Source organism: Balaenoptera musculus, chromosome 2 (assembly GCF_009873245.2).
Source record: "Balaenoptera musculus isolate JJ_BM4_2016_0621 chromosome 2, mBalMus1.pri.v3, whole genome shotgun sequence".
In the NCBI taxonomy this organism is placed as follows: domain Eukaryota; kingdom Metazoa; phylum Chordata; class Mammalia; order Artiodactyla; family Balaenopteridae; genus Balaenoptera; species Balaenoptera musculus.
The window spans coordinates 137,834,254-137,851,642 of NC_045786.1; the positions used below are offsets into that span (position 1 = coordinate 137,834,254).

General features: G+C 44.0%; 1 protein-coding gene across 1 annotated transcript in view; it reads left to right on the forward strand.

Moving 5' to 3' along the window:
* RHOJ (ras homolog family member J) overlaps nt 1-17,389 on the forward strand; it is an 84,246-nt gene that overhangs the window by 54,333 nt on the left and 12,524 nt on the right. Inside the window, exon 2 of the mRNA XM_036844655.1 lies at nt 6,584-6,642. Within this exon, the coding sequence (XP_036700550.1) occupies nt 6,584-6,642 (59 nt within the window). The remainder of the gene's footprint in view (nt 1-6,583; nt 6,643-17,389) is intronic.

A 17,389-nucleotide genomic window follows, 5' to 3' on the forward strand; every position in this document is an offset into this window, starting at 1 on the left:
TTAGGAGACTTTTGCAATTGACAAGGTTGCGGGTTGCATGAGGACAGCTACACAGATGGGAAGGGGAGTCCGAGTATCTAGAGATACTTAGCAGGTAGAAGTGGCAGGATGTAGAGACCAAATGAATGTTGAGGAAGGAAGGGTGAGGCCAAGCAAGACTCCAAAATCCCAGGATATGAATGTCATGGAATCGTGGCTCTGTCTTTGGTTTGGCCTCATCCCCAGCCAGTTCCAAAGGTCCTGGAACCACACAAGCTCCTCCCCTTCCTCTTTCCTTTCACCCCCCTTCCTTCTCCTCCTCCCCCTCCTCCCTCATCAAACAAGTACTGACAAGGGTAGACCTTTCCTGAACACCCACCCCATACCCAACTTCATTTCAGCAAGCTCTGTTCCCAGAAGTATTGTTAAGAAGCCATTTGCTCACTGATGTCACCTTATGTTTGTGTTAGCTTTCTTGTACACAATGTTTATATTCATGATCTTCTTTTCTCCTCAAACTTCCAGTAAGAACTGAGAACGTAGGGAAGCTGTAACTTGCTCGAGATCCTAGAGTTTGCTCACAGTGAGTTCAGGCCTCCAGCCAGTTCTTCTGCCTTAAAATCTGGGGTGGTTACACTACAGACTAAACAAACAACTACAAACTAAATCCCCTGTCATAACAGGCATACCTAAAGGAGAAAAGAAACATGACCAGGGATGGAGATGCATGGCAGAGGTATGTTACCCTGTTCACAAGGAACTCTTGTTACTGTAGGACGAATATACACACCTAACGAAAGAAAACCCTCAGCTCAGTGTCCTAATGGATTCTCAGGGAGATTGTTTGGTTTCCCCCTCAGTCTTTGTTCTACGGAAACAGGACCTGACACCAGTACATCAAATAAGAGACTTGCCTGAACAACTTTTATTTCACACATACACACACACACACACACACACACACACGCTGCTGCTTAGGAAACAAGAGGCATTCTCTGCAAAGAAAGGAAACGAGCTGGCTGAGGGGGGGGCCAGTGTAGATGGATGAGGTTTTCAAGCTGCCTTAACAGGAACACGTAAGTTGGAAGGATGAAACCACACCAGGAAGGAATTCACCACCATTCATATTTATGAAAGTGTATTATCTATTTCTAGTTTCATTCTGTTTTCTAACTTATTTTAATTTGAGGGAAATGTCATCCCAGATGCCTCTGAGTTGCTTCCTTATAAAATGAACATGCACATTTGTGAGGCTTAAGGCACGTCACGAACACACACAAGCAGCTCCTAAGAGCAGACCCTGGTGCTAAGTGAGTCACAGCCCCAGATGGGATCTTCTAGAAAGGACGAGGAGCAGGGGATGAGGGTCAGTTCAGAGAGGGAAAAGGTCAGCGAACACTGCTGAAGATACTCAGTCAGCAAGCATGACGAGGGTCAGAACTGAGATTCTTCATTTAAACTCTCCTTTTTGTGCAGCACCCCAGACATAGACAAACTGTAGTGATGATTACCCCTGACTTTGGAACAGCTAATAAAGAGTTTTTATACCTCTTTAGGGTAAAGACAATGTGTTTATCTTCCAGGTGAGGGAGAAACCTACTGACCTACCCAACATCTCACCAAATGAGTAGATAGCTAAGTATGGACTTGAATTCGGTCATGAAGAAAAATTATCTGGAACTTGGATATAAGGCTGAGAACATGCAACTGTCCATGCTAAGGCAGTGTTCAACACCCTTCCCCCGAGGCTTAGTAATCTAGGGGAACTTACCTTTGTCTGATTCTGCTATCAACTAAAAGTTTAGATTTTCTGAAGTTACATGTTAACTTGTAAATCTTGTTGGGTCAAGATGCAAATAATTCCTGTTTAGTAGAAAGGAGAACACCAAAGGCTATCTTTTCCGTAGGACAACAAGCAGTTTTCCATGGAACTTAGCCATCTTATTCTAACATTTTGCTTTTGAAGTACCTATAAATGCCCAGTTCTTCAAAATGCTCTTTGAACAAGATTTATCATCTTACTGATTCTCTCATTAACGAGTTAATAAATCTTTGACATATTTGCATGGGGCCATATTTTTAACTTAATTAAAATTCTATTTCTTGCTATATCTATAAATCTAGTGTTTCTTCCTCCAAAATAGTGCCTAGGATGGTACTAAAGGTATTATTAGTACCATTAGTACCACCCTAGTACCATTAGGATGAGGCATAGTCAGGTATGCCTCATCCTAGCTGCCAAATAGAGTACATTTGACATGAGTGATGCAGACAGCCGGCTATGTGCTGGGAACAGAGGGGCACTGGGAGGCTTCCTCTTACCTGACCTGGCATTTCCACCATGCCGGTTCTCAGGATTCATCAGATATTCATCACATCGGCTCCAAAAGATTGCTCTTGGTGGATGAGATGGCCAGCCCACCACCCAACAAGGCAGGGGCTGTGAACCAGGTTCCTAGTGCTGCTGATGGGCTGGACTGATGGTCTGAGCTGGCTTACAGGGAATGACCAACACTTCCTCATCTGGGTTTGCAAATGACATGCAGTTTCATGAGGTGACTGAAATGCTGAGACGGGGTGGTGGGGAGAGGGGACAGGCTCACGTCCTGCCGGGACACTTCCTCCTCTGGGTGAAAGCAACTGACCCTCAGGAGACCAAACCCGAGACTTCAACTTCATTAGCACCTCACTCCAACTCATAAAATTAACCATCCAATCTGCACCAAGAACAAACCCAAGGAAGCCAAGAGCTTAATGGATTTGGAGAGGAAGGCCTTCAGTTTCATACTTAACAAGCCACTGGCAACTTTCCACGCTTTATTGAGAGAACCATCTGAGCCATTAGCAGGTCATTTGATCCACTCTCTTTAAAACCTCTCTAAGCTCAAAAAAAAAAAACTCTAACGGCTCCGAGAATAGAAGGTGATCTGGGATTTTAGCCTGACCACTGTCTGCCAGGCAGGTTTGCTGGCTGCAGGTACTTCCCAGCAGTTAGCGTCTTGCCAGGATGCTTCAAGCTGAAGCTCTGCACATTTCGAAGGACCTCCTTCTGCCTGAGTTGCCCCTGGGGCTTCATTTCTGTTCTGTAGATTCAGCAACTACTACGTATGCCAAGAACTGTGTTGTGTACTGTGTGGGGTATGGGGTATGGAGATTCTGTCCTCAAGGGCCTACCTGTCCGGTCAGAGACACATGACATTGATCTAAATAGCTACCATTTAGGGTAGAAAGTGACCAGTAATTCACAAATATTATAAATTTATTGTGCCATTTCACATGCACTGGGTATACAGGGGAGAGCAAGATAGACTGTCCCTGGTCTTAGAAGAGGTTCAATAAGCATTTGTTGAAGGAGAGGAAATAACAACTTCTCAGCACCTACTATGGGCCAGGCTGTGTGCCAGGCATTTTCTCATTTAACTTCCTCCTCACAAGTATTCTCTTTGATGGGTGATGCTCTCACCATTTTTAACAAATAGGGAAAGGGGGGCTCAGAGGTGTTAGGTGACTTTCCCAAGGTCATTCAGACAGTGAATAGCAAAGATAGGATTCAAACGCAGAACCATCTGACTAAAAAGATCCTGCTCTCTCAACGTCTCTACATTTCCTATGATCATTTTTAGAGCATACCTTCCTTCTATGCTGATCTGACTAATTCATTTCCAAACTGAGGAGCCTCATAGAGCCCAGGTTGGAAAGCGATAAGGCATCCATTGCTAGTCCAAGATAAGGACTCACAAAGCCATTTGCATGTTCCACAATATGTGAGTAATGCTTGGATCTGTCTCTGGCTGTCTGTCCCTTGATATTCTCAGTCATCAACTGTGTGACCCACTTATCTTCCTTCTGATAAAATGGGAGAATCAAAGGGCAGAGAAGAGAGAATGAAAGTGATTTCCAGAGATGGGGGCACGAGGGCACTGCCCTGTTCCCTCAGGATTCCTCCAGCAGGGCTGGTCCAACAGAGTAGGCAGCAAAGCTGAAAGCTGACCTGGCTTCCACCCAAAAAAACTCATCCTCCCTCCTCTCACCATTTTGCCTTAACGCAAGTAAATTATTTTCGTTCCTTCTTTTTCGCTTTCTTTGGGAACAAGAATTCAGGACTTTCATAGTTTAACAAAGCCTTCAGAATAAAGGCTGTATTAGTGAGTCGGGTGGGCCTGAACCTACATGCCCTGTCTCCCCCAGTGCACCCTGGGTAGCTCGTGAACCACACCTCGTCCCACCCCCAGTGCACCCTGGGTAATTCTTGGCCATCCTTGGGACGCAGCTCAGACGTGTCCTCCAGAAAGACTTCTCTGACCACACTCGAGCAGTGCGCGTGTGCACGTGCAGTGGTGCCCCTTCTGCACGCTCCCACACCCATCCACACTGCCGCCAGCATAGTGATCACTGCACTGCCCTGTACCCTCCTCTCCACGCTCCGTGACAGGACGAGTTGGATCTGGCCTTTACGCTCCCAACACTGAGGGCAGTCCCAGAACCCAATAAACTCTTGAGGGAGGGAAGGACAGAAGGAAGGGAAGGCTGGGCTCAGACTCTCAGCCCGACGGCCACCTTTCCCGGGCTGGCGCTCGCCTCAGGCCTGGTACAATTCTCTGCAGTCAGAGCTGCCAAGGGAGAAAAGCGTGAGGCCTGAGGAAAAGCAGGCTGGAAGGAATGTTTGTTCTCTGAGAAAACTCAAACAAGAGCTTCAGGGCTCCAGTGACAAAGGTCAGAGCCATCGCTTTGGAAATTCTGCAGTGCCCAGTGGGGCCGTGAGGGTGAGTCAGCTTCTAGTACTTACTCCGCAGATGGCCCTGGGCCTCTAGGTCAGGGGACCATCCAAGGGGGTCTCCAGAACGGCTGCCCCTAACCTGTAAGTACTGGGCTCACTAGAGGCAGGAAATTCCATGTTGTAATGGCTGGCTTTCTTCCCTTCATTCCTGATCCATGTCTAGGTGGTGAATTGGCCATTAAAGAAACCATTTAGGCAGACTTTAGGAACATCTGACTGGGCTCCAAGTGTGCAGGAAGAGGAAAATATAACAGGATGAGATCGGGGCTGCACCATCTCACCTTCATTTCCATTGCTAGCCTGGCTTATGAAAGGAAGTAAAAATGTTTAGGCGCCCCTCTTCGATGTTGTCACTAGCGTTGGATGGAGCTGGGTTCACCCCTTAAAAACACACATGTAAAAGCTCATCTGCGCAGCTGCTGCCATGTTATCAAGCTGAACACACGTTGATCTGAGTAGATTAGAAAACTTGTTCCCAGTGTCTGGGAAGGCAGTGCTTTTAAACAAGTGCTTTTCAAAGAAAGAGCCATTAAGAAGCACTTTGCATACACGTAGGCCCTGAACCTGAAAACAAATACAAGTCAGATCAGTACCAAAGCAGCAACTCCGAGCATCAGGCTAGAGAATTTGGCTGGCATATTTTAGGGATATGGTTATAAAAGGTTGCTATTCCATTTATCTTTCGTTTCCTGCACAGCTAATGGTAGGAGAAATCAAAAATCATTTTTATGTTGGACTTGCACATTTGTATTGAAACATAGTTGACTCACAATAATGTGTTAGTTTTAGGGGTACAGTATAGTGATTCAGTTATTTTTTCTGATTGTATTTCATTATAGGTTATTATAAGATAGTGAATGTAAATCCCGGCATTTGTACATTTTTGAATCAACTAGGAAAAATCACATTCTCCTTCATATTTTACTCTTTTTCCAAAAAGAGATTACATTTTTGTGGAAATTTAAATCTGCTCTTTCCATTCACCGGGAGAATCATATTACTCTTGCCTTCGATTGTTCAATCTCAGTTTAGTTTCAGGTTGAGACTTTATTTCATTTCCAGCCATGTAAAGAGCAGCTGGTATCCCTCTATTACCTCTCACTTTTGGACATCATTGCTTGGCGAGGCAATAAGCCTGCTGAGTAAATCAAACTCTCTACTTTTCACTCTATATATGCCCTTCAGGTATGTGAGATGAAACCCATATAAAACACCTCCTACTGCAACTAAGGTTCAAACTGTAATGAATCAGTTGAGCTAAAGCACAGAGATATTTAATAAAAACACTTTTTGAAATAAATGTTAAGCCCTTCGCATTTCATTATTAGCTTTGCCTTATAGACTATAACATAGGCAGCTGGGTTAATATCCTTTGTTTTCAGGGTTTTTTAATATTTTGATGACAAATAAAAGCCGCAAGATTTCTAACAGAAAGGTTGCTTACACGAGTCTATATCCCGAAAGGTGGCTCAAGCCAAATGAAAGAAGAAAATAACCTAACCAAGAAAGAGTCCAGCATCCTTTTCCTTCAGGAGCTTGATATTATAGGGCCTAATCAGGATCAATGAACAGCCTGCAGAGTGCCCTAGTGGCACCAATAGTATCCACCTCGGTTGAGAAATTTGGACTTGGCTCAGCCCATCTGCTCTCACTGCAGCCCACGGTTGCCTTTCATTTGGCAAGCATGCTGTCAACTTGGTTTAGAATATACACGGGTGAGGCATATGCTTGTCCTTGCTGCCCAAAGAGATGCTGGCATAGAGAAACGTGAAGACTCCTGATTGAAGCTTGCATTTACAGACTCTCCTCTTTTCTCTTCTCCCCTAGTTACTGTGACAGTGGGAGGCAAGCAACACTTGCTCGGACTGTATGACACCGCAGGACAGGTACATTTTTCTTATCTTGATTCATTAAGAGTTTGGAGCGGGGATAATGATCCATTTGGCTAGGCATATGGGGACTAACGGTACAGATATTACCTCCTCTGATCACTTGGGGCAAATTTATTGTCTACCTAAATGACAACCAAGATATTCTGAATATCTTAAAAATATTTATAATTACAGAAAACTAAATCATTGTAGGATTCAAGGTGTGGATAGGCAAATAACCATTCATTTATTGATTGATGACTATCACTAACCAGAATAACATATTTGGCCAAGAGTTCCAATTTCTTCCTACCCATACCAATTCCAGATCCAGGATTACTGAGTCAATTTCATAAATTTTAGTTTCACCCATATTTTTTTTTTCATGTTATATTCTTTGCCTGCTCTTTATTTGAATTGCCTAACAAGCTGTGAAAAGGTACAAAAAGAGATAGGGGATGGGGATCAAGGAGTAGGAAGAAGATGGATTAAGTGTTAGAAGGAAGAAAATCCAGGATCCTGGATGTTTTCCCAAAGTGAGGGTCAACCCCTGAATAACCGGGATTAACTCTAAATTCTCCAAGATTCCTGAAATATGCTCATTCTGTCAGAAATATTTCTTCAAGTTGGAGAACCTGGCCAAACAATAATGTAAGGCAATGGACTGGCACCCTCAGTGCTTAATCAGTTAGCACACGCTCTGCTTGGGTGAAAATGCCGCTTTATCTTTTTTTCCTTGCATCCCACACTCCACTACAAAAAGTTTCTAATGTTACAAGTTCATGGGCTAGAGGGGAAGTGGTTAAGCAACTGACAGTTAGGGCCCAATTTCTTTGACAGAGCTTTTGGTACCATACATCCTGGGTCATTTATTTAGGTCAAAATCAGCGGGTTGTTCAGTCTGTCCAAATGCATACATCTTAAGTCCTTTGGAGTGAACATTAGACCATGCTTATTCCCACTGTGAGTTTCCTGGTAATTGTTATTTGCAGTTATGCATTTGTCTAGACTTTTTTCACAATTATCTGGAGATATGTCTTTTTGCTCAATTTGATACCTCTATACTAAAAAAAAAAAAAAATCATAATAAATAAAATTCTCTTTGGGATTTCCGTGTGCATTTGCAAGAACCACTGTATAAATGTCTGTGGAACATCAAAGTCAGATGTTGGGCAGGCCCAAGCAGTGGAGAACTTGGAAAACCTAGCACCACACTCAAGGCTCCTAAAAGCAACCAGTTTCCCCTCTCTGGCTGATGGGTGTTTTAGCCAACTACTCTCAGGAACTGGAGAGTGGAGGAGACCTCTCATATCAATACCGAGGCACACGACTAGAAAAGGATGCCCACAGATGCCCAGATTGGAAAAGTGATTTGGCTCCTCTGAGCTAAGGTACAGGGCTTCAGTGCAGCTCCTGCTTGCCTGCCCCTCCCCCAGAAATCGTTCCAGCTGGAACGATTCGGGCTGGAGTTGCCTACCCTCACTCAATCACACAGTCATTGGGGTGTCCCCATTCATCAGGGACTCACAGCCTGAAAAAAGAGTTCACACCCTTTTCCTCCATAATCATATTTTACTAATATAAACCAGTTTGAAAAATTCAATACAGCAAGGATTACTGCCTGATTCTGAAACCTCTTTCTGTTTCCCTTGCCTTCTAAAAATGCTCTCTGTGCCCCTTGTGCCCCCCCAGTTCTCCCCAGTTCTATAGCAATCCACCACAATTGTTCGCTTCTGTGCATTAATTGCACCCAGAACATCCTCCCTGGCCTCTATTTAATTTTGAATCCAATAAAACTGCATATAAGCAGTTTAATTATTCTTTCCCACTGCTCTGTCCTTAGAAAAATTTAATAATACTAGGATAGGAGTGGAGACTCTAAGGCAGTGGAAAAAATATCTTTAAACTCCAAATTGGCCCAAACCTCTGACACAGAAGAAAGTGATGAGCACCGATAGAATATAACAACAAATGGGTTATAGATAGTTCTTCAATTTACCTTTCACTTTAATGCTTTCCACCAGCTACTTTGAAAGCCCAGAGGTTCACAAGGTTCACGGGGGAGCGTAAAGCACGAGGAAAAGAAATCAGAACACATCTTAAAGCTCCTTATAGGACTAAAACTCTATGATTAGGACCTTGAAAAATGACCTCGAGAATGCCTAAAAGAACTGGAATAATTAAGCAAAACAATTTGAGGCTAGACCTAAGGAAGACCTCTCAGCAGTAAAGGACCGTTAGGTATTGGAATGCATTCCACTGGAGGATGACATGTAGGAATAATTCATTTCGTGGAACAGTGGTTCTCAGGCTCCAGCAGGGATCAGAATCGCCTGTAGGGCTTGTTAAAACCCAGTCACCGGGCCCCACCTGCAGTGTTGCTGATTCTACACGTCTGGGATGGTGCCTAGGTATTAATACTTACGTTTCTGACAGGTTTCCTGGTGATGCTGATGCTGGTCTGTATACCATACTTTGAGAACCACGGTTCTAGAACCTTACCACTCAGAGTCTGGTCCACCAACCAGCAGCATTGCCAGGGACCTTATTAGAAGTGCAGAATCTCAGGCTCCGTCCCCAGCCTACTGAATCTGAAAATGCATTTGAAGAAGATCTCCAGGTGATTCGTATGCACATTAAAATTTAAGAATCATGACCCTCGTAAGGCCACACACTATCAAACTCTTAGAGGAAAACATAGGCAGAACACTCTATGACATAAATCACAGCAAGATCCTTTTTGACCCAGCTCCTAGAGAAATGGAAATAAAAACACAAATAAACAAATGGGACCTAATGAAACTTAAAAGCTTTTGCACAGCAAGGAAACCATAAACAAGACCAAAAGACAACCCTCAGAATGGGAGAAAATATTTGCAAAGGAAGCAACTGACAAAGGATTAATCTCCAAGATTTACAAGCAGCTCATGCAGCTCAATAACAAAAAAACAAACAACCCAATCCAAAAATGGGCAGAAGACCTAAATAGACATTTCTCCAAAGAAGATATACAGATTGCCAACAGACACATGAAAGAATGCTCAACATCATTAATCATTAGAGAAATGCAAATCAAAACTACAATGAGATATCATCTCACACCGGTCAGAATGGCCATCATCAAAAAATCTAGAAACAATAAATGCTGGAGAGGGTGTGGAGAAAAGGGAACACTCTTGCACTGTTGGTGGGAATGTAAATTGATACAGCCACTATGGAGAACAGTATGGAGGTTCCTTAAAAAACTACAAATAGAACTACCATATGACCCAGCAATCCCACTACTGGGCATAAACCCTGAGAAAACCATAATTCAAAAAGAGTCATGTACCAAAATGTTCATTGCAGCTCTATTTACAATAGCCAGGACATGGAAGCAACCTAAGTGTCCATCATCGGATGAATGGATAAAGAAGATGTGGCACATATATACAATGGAATATTACTCAGCCATAAAAAGAAATGAAATGGAGGTATTTGTAGTGAGGTGGATGGAGTTAGAGTCTGTCATAAAGAGTGAAATAAGTCAGAAGAGAAAAACAAATACAGTATGCTAACACATATATATGGAATCTAAGGGAAAATAAAGGTCATGAAGAACCTAGTGGCAAGACGGGAATAAAGACACAGACCTACTAGAGAATGGACTTGAGGATATGGGGAGGGGGAGGGGTGAGATGTGACAGGGTGAGAGAGTGCCATGGACATATATACACTACCAAATGTAGAATGGATAGCTAGTGGGAAGCAGCCGCATAGCACAGGGAGATCAGCTCGGTTCTTTGTGACCACCTAGAGGTGTGGGATAGGGAAGGTCGGAGGGAGGGAGACGCAAGAGAGAGGAGATATGGGGATATATGTATATGTATAACTGATTCACTTTGTTATAAAGCAGAAACTAACACACCATTGTAAAGCAATTATACTCCAATAAAGATGTTTAAAAAAAAAAAAAAAGAATCATGACCATCAGAGTCTTTGCTGGTTGAAACATTGTTCCTAATGTTAGGAGGATGTGGTGGAAAAGAACCATTACCCAAGTTGATTCCCATGGTTCTAGACTCTGCCAATAAGGCTCTGTGACAAATTTAATTTAGAAGCATTGTCCCAACATTTCCATTCCCAGCCTCAGGGAGGATAATCTAGCCTCCTCAGTTATATTCTAACAAATGTTGCTGAGGTCACATGGCTAAGGAAGATCTATAACTAATTCAAAATTACTCATCTGGTCAGAGTTACTAACAAGGAAGAGTGGTGATCTCAAAACCAATTGATTAATCCCTGAGCCACAGAAAAAGAAATAAATCTCTGAACCTGGCTATAGGGTTCCATCTTACTGTGAATAATTAGATTTTCTCACATGAACAAACCAAGGAGCAGTGCCCCTCATCTTTGTCCTGAGCTAACTGTGGCTCAGAGTTAACAAAAACAACTTCAAGAAGCGCATGTGTTCGGAAAGATAAACTGATAGGAACTCGTTATTTCTACCCTCAAAGTCAGCCCTGGACAGAATCATTCGACCTGGTTCCCTCCACTTCGCCACACCTAGTCACCTCGGGCACCACTGCAGCCCCGCCAGCCTCGCCTGAGACACGCTCGCAGCACTGCACGAGCCAGCCAAGCATCTGCTGAAGGCAGGTTATAATGAAGTCACGTGCAAACCCTGCCAGCACGTGGCAGCTGCTATTAAACATTAGCTCTCTCCCCAAGCCCCTGAAACAAACTGATACTTGGACTTTGAGTGGAGTCCTTTGAAGACAAAGAGCCTTCAGAACTCTGGTTCATCTGTTGGGTAGAATTCCAAACAGTCGGGTAGGCAATGAAGTGAGGGGCTTTTGTACAGGGTGACTCGTCATGTTACCCCCTCAGCTCACACTGGGGAGGCAATAAGGCCTGGTCTATAAACCAAATCTATTTAGGTCCTGCCAACCCAGCCTATGCGACTCTTGTCCCTCCTACTGCGTTATGGAGCGTCTCTCTGAAAGGGATTTCTAGAGCTCAGAGCTTTGGCTTGACTACAGAGAGTCTGAGAGCCGACTTTTTTTTTTTTTTTTTTTTATCTTTATTTTTTTTTTATTTTTATTTTTTAAACATCTTTATTGAAGTATAATTGCCTTACAATGGTGTGTTAGCTTCTGCTTTATAACAAAGTGAATCAGTTATACATATACAACATGTTCCCATATCTCTTCCCTCTTGCATCTCCCTCCCTCCCACCCTCCCTATCCCACCCCTCTAGGTGGTCACAAAGCACCGAGCTGATCTCCCTGTGCTATGCGGCTGCTTCCCACTAGCTATCTATTTTACATTTGGTAGTGTATATATGTCCATGACACTCTCTCACCCTGTCACATCTCACCCCACCATCTCCCCATATCCTCAAGTCCATTCTCTAGTAGGTCTGTGTCTTTATTCCCGTCTTGCCACTAGGTTCTTCATGGCTTTTTTTTTTCCTTAGATTCCGTATATATGTGTTAGCATACTGTATTTGTTTTTCTCTTTCTGACTTACTTCACTCTGTATGACAGACTCTAACTCCATCCACCTCATTACAAATACCTCCATTTCATTTCTTTTTATGGCTGAGTAGTATTCCATTGTATATATGTGCCACATCTTCTTTATCCATTCATCTGTCGATGGACATTTAGGTTGCTTCCACGTCCTGGCTATTGTAAATAGAGCTGCAATGAACATTTTGGTACATGACTCTTTTTGAACTATGGTTTTCTCAGGGTATATGCCCAGTAGTGGGATTGCTGGATCGTATGGTGAGAGCCGACTTTTAAACGACGTACTTGCAGGCCAGTTTCTTTAGAGTGTGTCACGAGGGAGAGCAGGAAGCTGGGGTGGGGATACTGCCTCAAGCCTGGGTACTGGCCGGCTAAGGAATGCCAAAGTGGGAGAGGGGCGTTTCCCAGGTCACGGCCTTGAACCAGCCATCCTCGACCCCTCAGCCGACCACCTAGACTGGAACCAGTCCCGGTACTAAGACACCTTGTCTCTTTCTCTCGTGGGCCCTGGCCTACAGGAGCAACATGGGTAAAACCCTGCTGTGATTGTGGCCTCTCAGGCCAAACTCCAGGATGGACGTATCTCAAAAGCAACATTTGCAAAAGTGGCAGTTAGCAGCACTACCAGGGAAGAATGAGAATCTCCTGGCGTCAGGAGCCTGGCTTCTCAGCAGGATGAACCCCTGAGTTCTCTGCACACAAGCACTGCTGGATAGGGGGCCGTCTGCTTGCGGCCGAGCACAGAATGGTGTCTGTCACTGAGAAGCCACAGCAGCTCCGCTGTCACCGGTGACCACGAAAGTCGGGGAGCAGGAAGGCCATCAGCTGTACCCCTCACTCAGCCAGGGCCGCACAGCACGCGTCTTCACCTGTCCTGGATTCTGAAACCCTTCTCCTCCCCTCTCCCTGCCCCCTGCCCCCGCAAGGGCTGAAGAGAGAGACATAAGGGCCAGGCAGGGAGGCAAGTACACCTGGGGTTCATTAATGGCAAGCCAGGGCCAACCTGGAAGGACTGGAGCCTTCCTCTTTGCTATCGGCTGACCCAACAGGCCATCTGGATTTGAACCCAGAGAAGAAGTCTCCCTAGCCCACGTTCCTGAACACTGTGCTGCTCTCCTGCCCTATGTGTGCTGTCCGCATTTTCCAAACCAAGCCTGACAGAGATGAGTGTACTTATGGGAGAATATGAAAGAATGTGTTGAAAATCTGGGGTAGATATCATTAAACCAACAGGGCTTGGAAGCAGAATTCTATTTCCAATTTAACATAGGTGTGGGGGTGGGGCGGGGTGGAGGGAATGCTCGGTGCAAGGCGCCTAGCCTCTCCAAGTGTGGTCCCCAGACCAGCGGTATCAGCACCACCTGGAAACCTGTGACAAATGCAGATTCTCAGACTTCATCCCAGGCCCGCTGCTGAATAAGAATCTGCATTTGAACAAGAGCCCCAGGTGATTCAAATATGCATAAAGCTTGAGAAGGGCTGGTCTAATGGTTTCACTTGCTCACCACCTGTGCCATCATGATGCGGCTGTTCCAGGCATATTTCGAACCCAAGGTGTTCGGCCCGTCTGAGGCTGAGGCTGTCGCTGAACTTTTCTTGTTTGATAATCACCCATAGTTACCCCAGAACACCAGATTGCCTTCAGACCAAACACTCTCCTGCCTTCGGAGTGAAGCTGGGTGGAAAGCACTCAAAAGCCTACCTTGCCCAAATCCCACCCTTCCCTCCACCCCCATCCCCTCCCCAGCCTCTTTGTACACTTTAGCCCTTGAAGCCCCCTTTGAGTCACTCTTATAGTCTTCCATTCTCAGTTTCAACATTGGAAGGGGCCTCAAATACCAAATAAACCACTGACCCACTCCTCAGAGCCCCTTTATATCATCTCAACATGTGTGCATCCGACCAAGACCCCAAACGTGCCCCATTGCAAAAAAATCACCCGAGTTATCAGCTGGTACAAATTCAAGTCCCCCAAACTCCCAGCACCCAGGCCTCAGTGTGAGGGGACACTTACTTTTATTAATCCTGAACCCACTGCCGTGTGTCATAGCTGCAGCCAGTGGCAAACGGGGGCTGAAATGAGCCCGACCAGCCTAGGTGTGAGCCTTCTTTAGAGGTACGTTTGCTCTGTAGTTCTGATTAAATCACTCAGTGTCTAGACTTGAGCCATGACAGAGTCACCTGGAGGGCTTGTGAGGACACAGGTGGAGCAGCCCCTCCCCCAGAGCCTCAGCTTCAGGAAGGCTGGGTGGCACCGGGGAACGTGCATCCCTAACAAGCTCGCAGGTGATGCCCATGCTGCGAGTCGGGGACCCTACTTTGGGAGCCACTGCACTAACTGACCTCTAAGACCTCTTCCAGCCTTGAAATTGTATTTTCCCAATTCAGTCAAATAACTATTCTACATTATTCTATTATCAGAGAGCTTACTAAAAGCAAGAGAAACTTCACCTGTCTCATTTTCACATAAATCGAATTGTTTCCCATATTTTCATTTTTTTCCCCCACTAGCTTGCCAATTCTTATTCGCCTTATATAGTTCACATAGCATCCTGAATGCTGTATGCTAGACGTTCAGTAGGCAATTAATAAATCTTTTTAAATGGAATTATACAGCAGGACTAAGGTTTCCACAGAAGAGAGATCCAGAATACAGAGCAGGATAAAGCCCAATGAAGGACACAGTCAGAAGTCACTCAGCCGGACCTACCAGGAGGGTAAATTATCGAAAAACCAAACTCTTTTCACCTTCCCACCTACAGTTAATCCAGCAACCAGGGGTCTTCCTAACTTTTCCATAATGTGAGCAGAATTCCTTTGAGAGCTTCCAGGTAAAGAATCAAGTAAACATGATCCTTTCAGACTACCAGTTATTTGCTTATCTAGTTGTGACCCAACTTACCTAGTTCTGACATTTCTCTCAATTGTGCTGCTTTTTTAAGCTTTGAGGTTTTAAATATACAGTGTCTGCTGCCATCTGGTGGTAATTTCTGGTAGATGCAGGCCTAGAGATAACGCCTCTCTATAGCTCTGTAGAAACAGATACCACACCCACCCCATGGTCTCTAACATTTCTTTTCCTAGATCCTTGGGTAAAGCATGAATCCATATTAAGATTCCTGGATAACTGAATTTTCAAGAAAATGCTCAATCTGTCCCTTAAAATTCCGGGCTGAAGCAAATTGTGTGGTCACAATTAAGAGCTAGAGCTGGATTCAGGCTAAATACCCCCATAGCTCTGTACCAATGGTCCAATGAATTTCTCTAAACCTTAACTTCCTCTTCTATGAAATTCGGATGTTGACGGTACCATCTTTTCAGTGCCAGTGTGAGGATTCAACTAGATAATGCATGTAAGAGCTTGAAACAGTGCCTGGCCCTTAGTAATAAGCCCCTGATACATACTCTGTTGACAGTGAAGATGATGTAAATCAGTTGTTCTCAACTCCACGCCAACCTCAGACCAATGAAATCAGAATACCCAGATACCCAAGCCCACTCTCCAGAGATTCTGATTTCACTGGTCCCAGAGTAGGGAAGGTAGAGGCAGGTAGTTGGTTAGCAGGGCATCAGGATGTTTTTAAAACTCCCTGGATGATTCTAATGAAAACTACTGCAGTAAATGATCCACAGAAAAACCATGTGTTCATTTGCAGGTCACTGCAGACTGGGTGTCATCAAAATCAGTCAACAGCATTTATGGAATATTTGCTATGGACAGAGTACAAGTGGGGCATGAGAAAAAAACAACACGGCCCCTACTCCATTTATGACAATGCAGATGAGAGGATGAAGTGGCAGGGAGCAGGTGGTATCATGAACAGCTGTAGATTATGGGCTGGGAAGGAGAGTTCTTGGCTTGTGGGCTTCACAGCTACTGTGAGAGAGAAAGTCCCAGAGAGAAAGGAGAGAGGCAGAGAGACTGTGGGACAGATTTGGCTTTCAGGGCTAGCTGTGGAAAGAGGAGAGTCACTGACAAGAGACAAGCTGTCCCCTCCCACACTCCCACCCCTGCCACGCAGGGGCGCACACACACACACACATAGCCATGGGCACAACTTGACTGAGATGCAATCGTAGGCCTGGCCTAATCAGTTTTTAAGCAATGTACTCAACCACAATGACTGATTTTTTTGTGTGTGTTCTTTTAGTTCACTTTTTAGGATTTTAGGATTTTTCAGCATCCTTGCCAGCTTGCATTGAATTTTGCTTAGATTTTGTTAGTATTAGAAGCAGTAATAGTGCCAGCCATGCATATTGAGCCCCTGTGTGCTGGGCACCTTGAGTAAATGATAGATAAATGCACGGCTACCAACCAGAGATGACCACCCTTGACATTCTAAGGGGCTTCCTCCCCTTGGAAGGGGCATACGTGTACGTGGCTGTGTGCACCCCCTTTTTATAAAGACATTGTTAGGGTCAATAGAAAGATAGTGAGGTCAATATTTTTAAATACCCATGACCTGTTAAGTTGAAAAAAACAAGTGTCACAACAATATGAGCTATATAATCAATTTCTTTTTTAAATAAACATGTGTATGTTATATGCATAAATAAATATTAGAAGTTCGGAAGGATACTGTTACATAGCTGCTTCCTCTGGGAAGAGAGGAAAAACTCTTAGAGATCACGTGCAGGATGGGAACAAAGTTTTACTTCTACTCTATGTACTTCCGTAATGTTTGAATTTTTGCAAAGAGCATATATAAATTTTGTAACTTTTTTAAGTGTTAGGAAGAGTAGTAAGGACAGACCCTAATAAATGAATTGATACGTTGCCCATGTCTATGTACACATGTATAAGTGTGAACATATAGATTTGATTGCACCTATGTATGTATGTATAATGTGTGCCTGTACGTAGTGTGTATATGTATATAAATTACACGTAGTGTGTATGAACATTTTGTCATATTGTGGTATGTGAGAACATGTGTGTATACATAGTATATACATGTAAAGTATACACACACATAAAGTTACTTTGGGCTTATGTGTTACCAAATTCTATGAAAATAGATTAAACCTTCTAATGAAATAGCAGATTTTACCTTGGCACCTCCTAAAACATTTCACATACAATAAAAGGTACTTGCTGACATTTTCCCAAAGTTGAGATGATCCAATGTTTTTCTTTGTCTCTATCATCTCCCACTAAAACAGCATATACATAAACATCGTATGCAAACAGGAACTCTTCAACTAGAGCATATTCTGGTCTGAAAAGTCTTTGGGGAAAAGTCATTAAT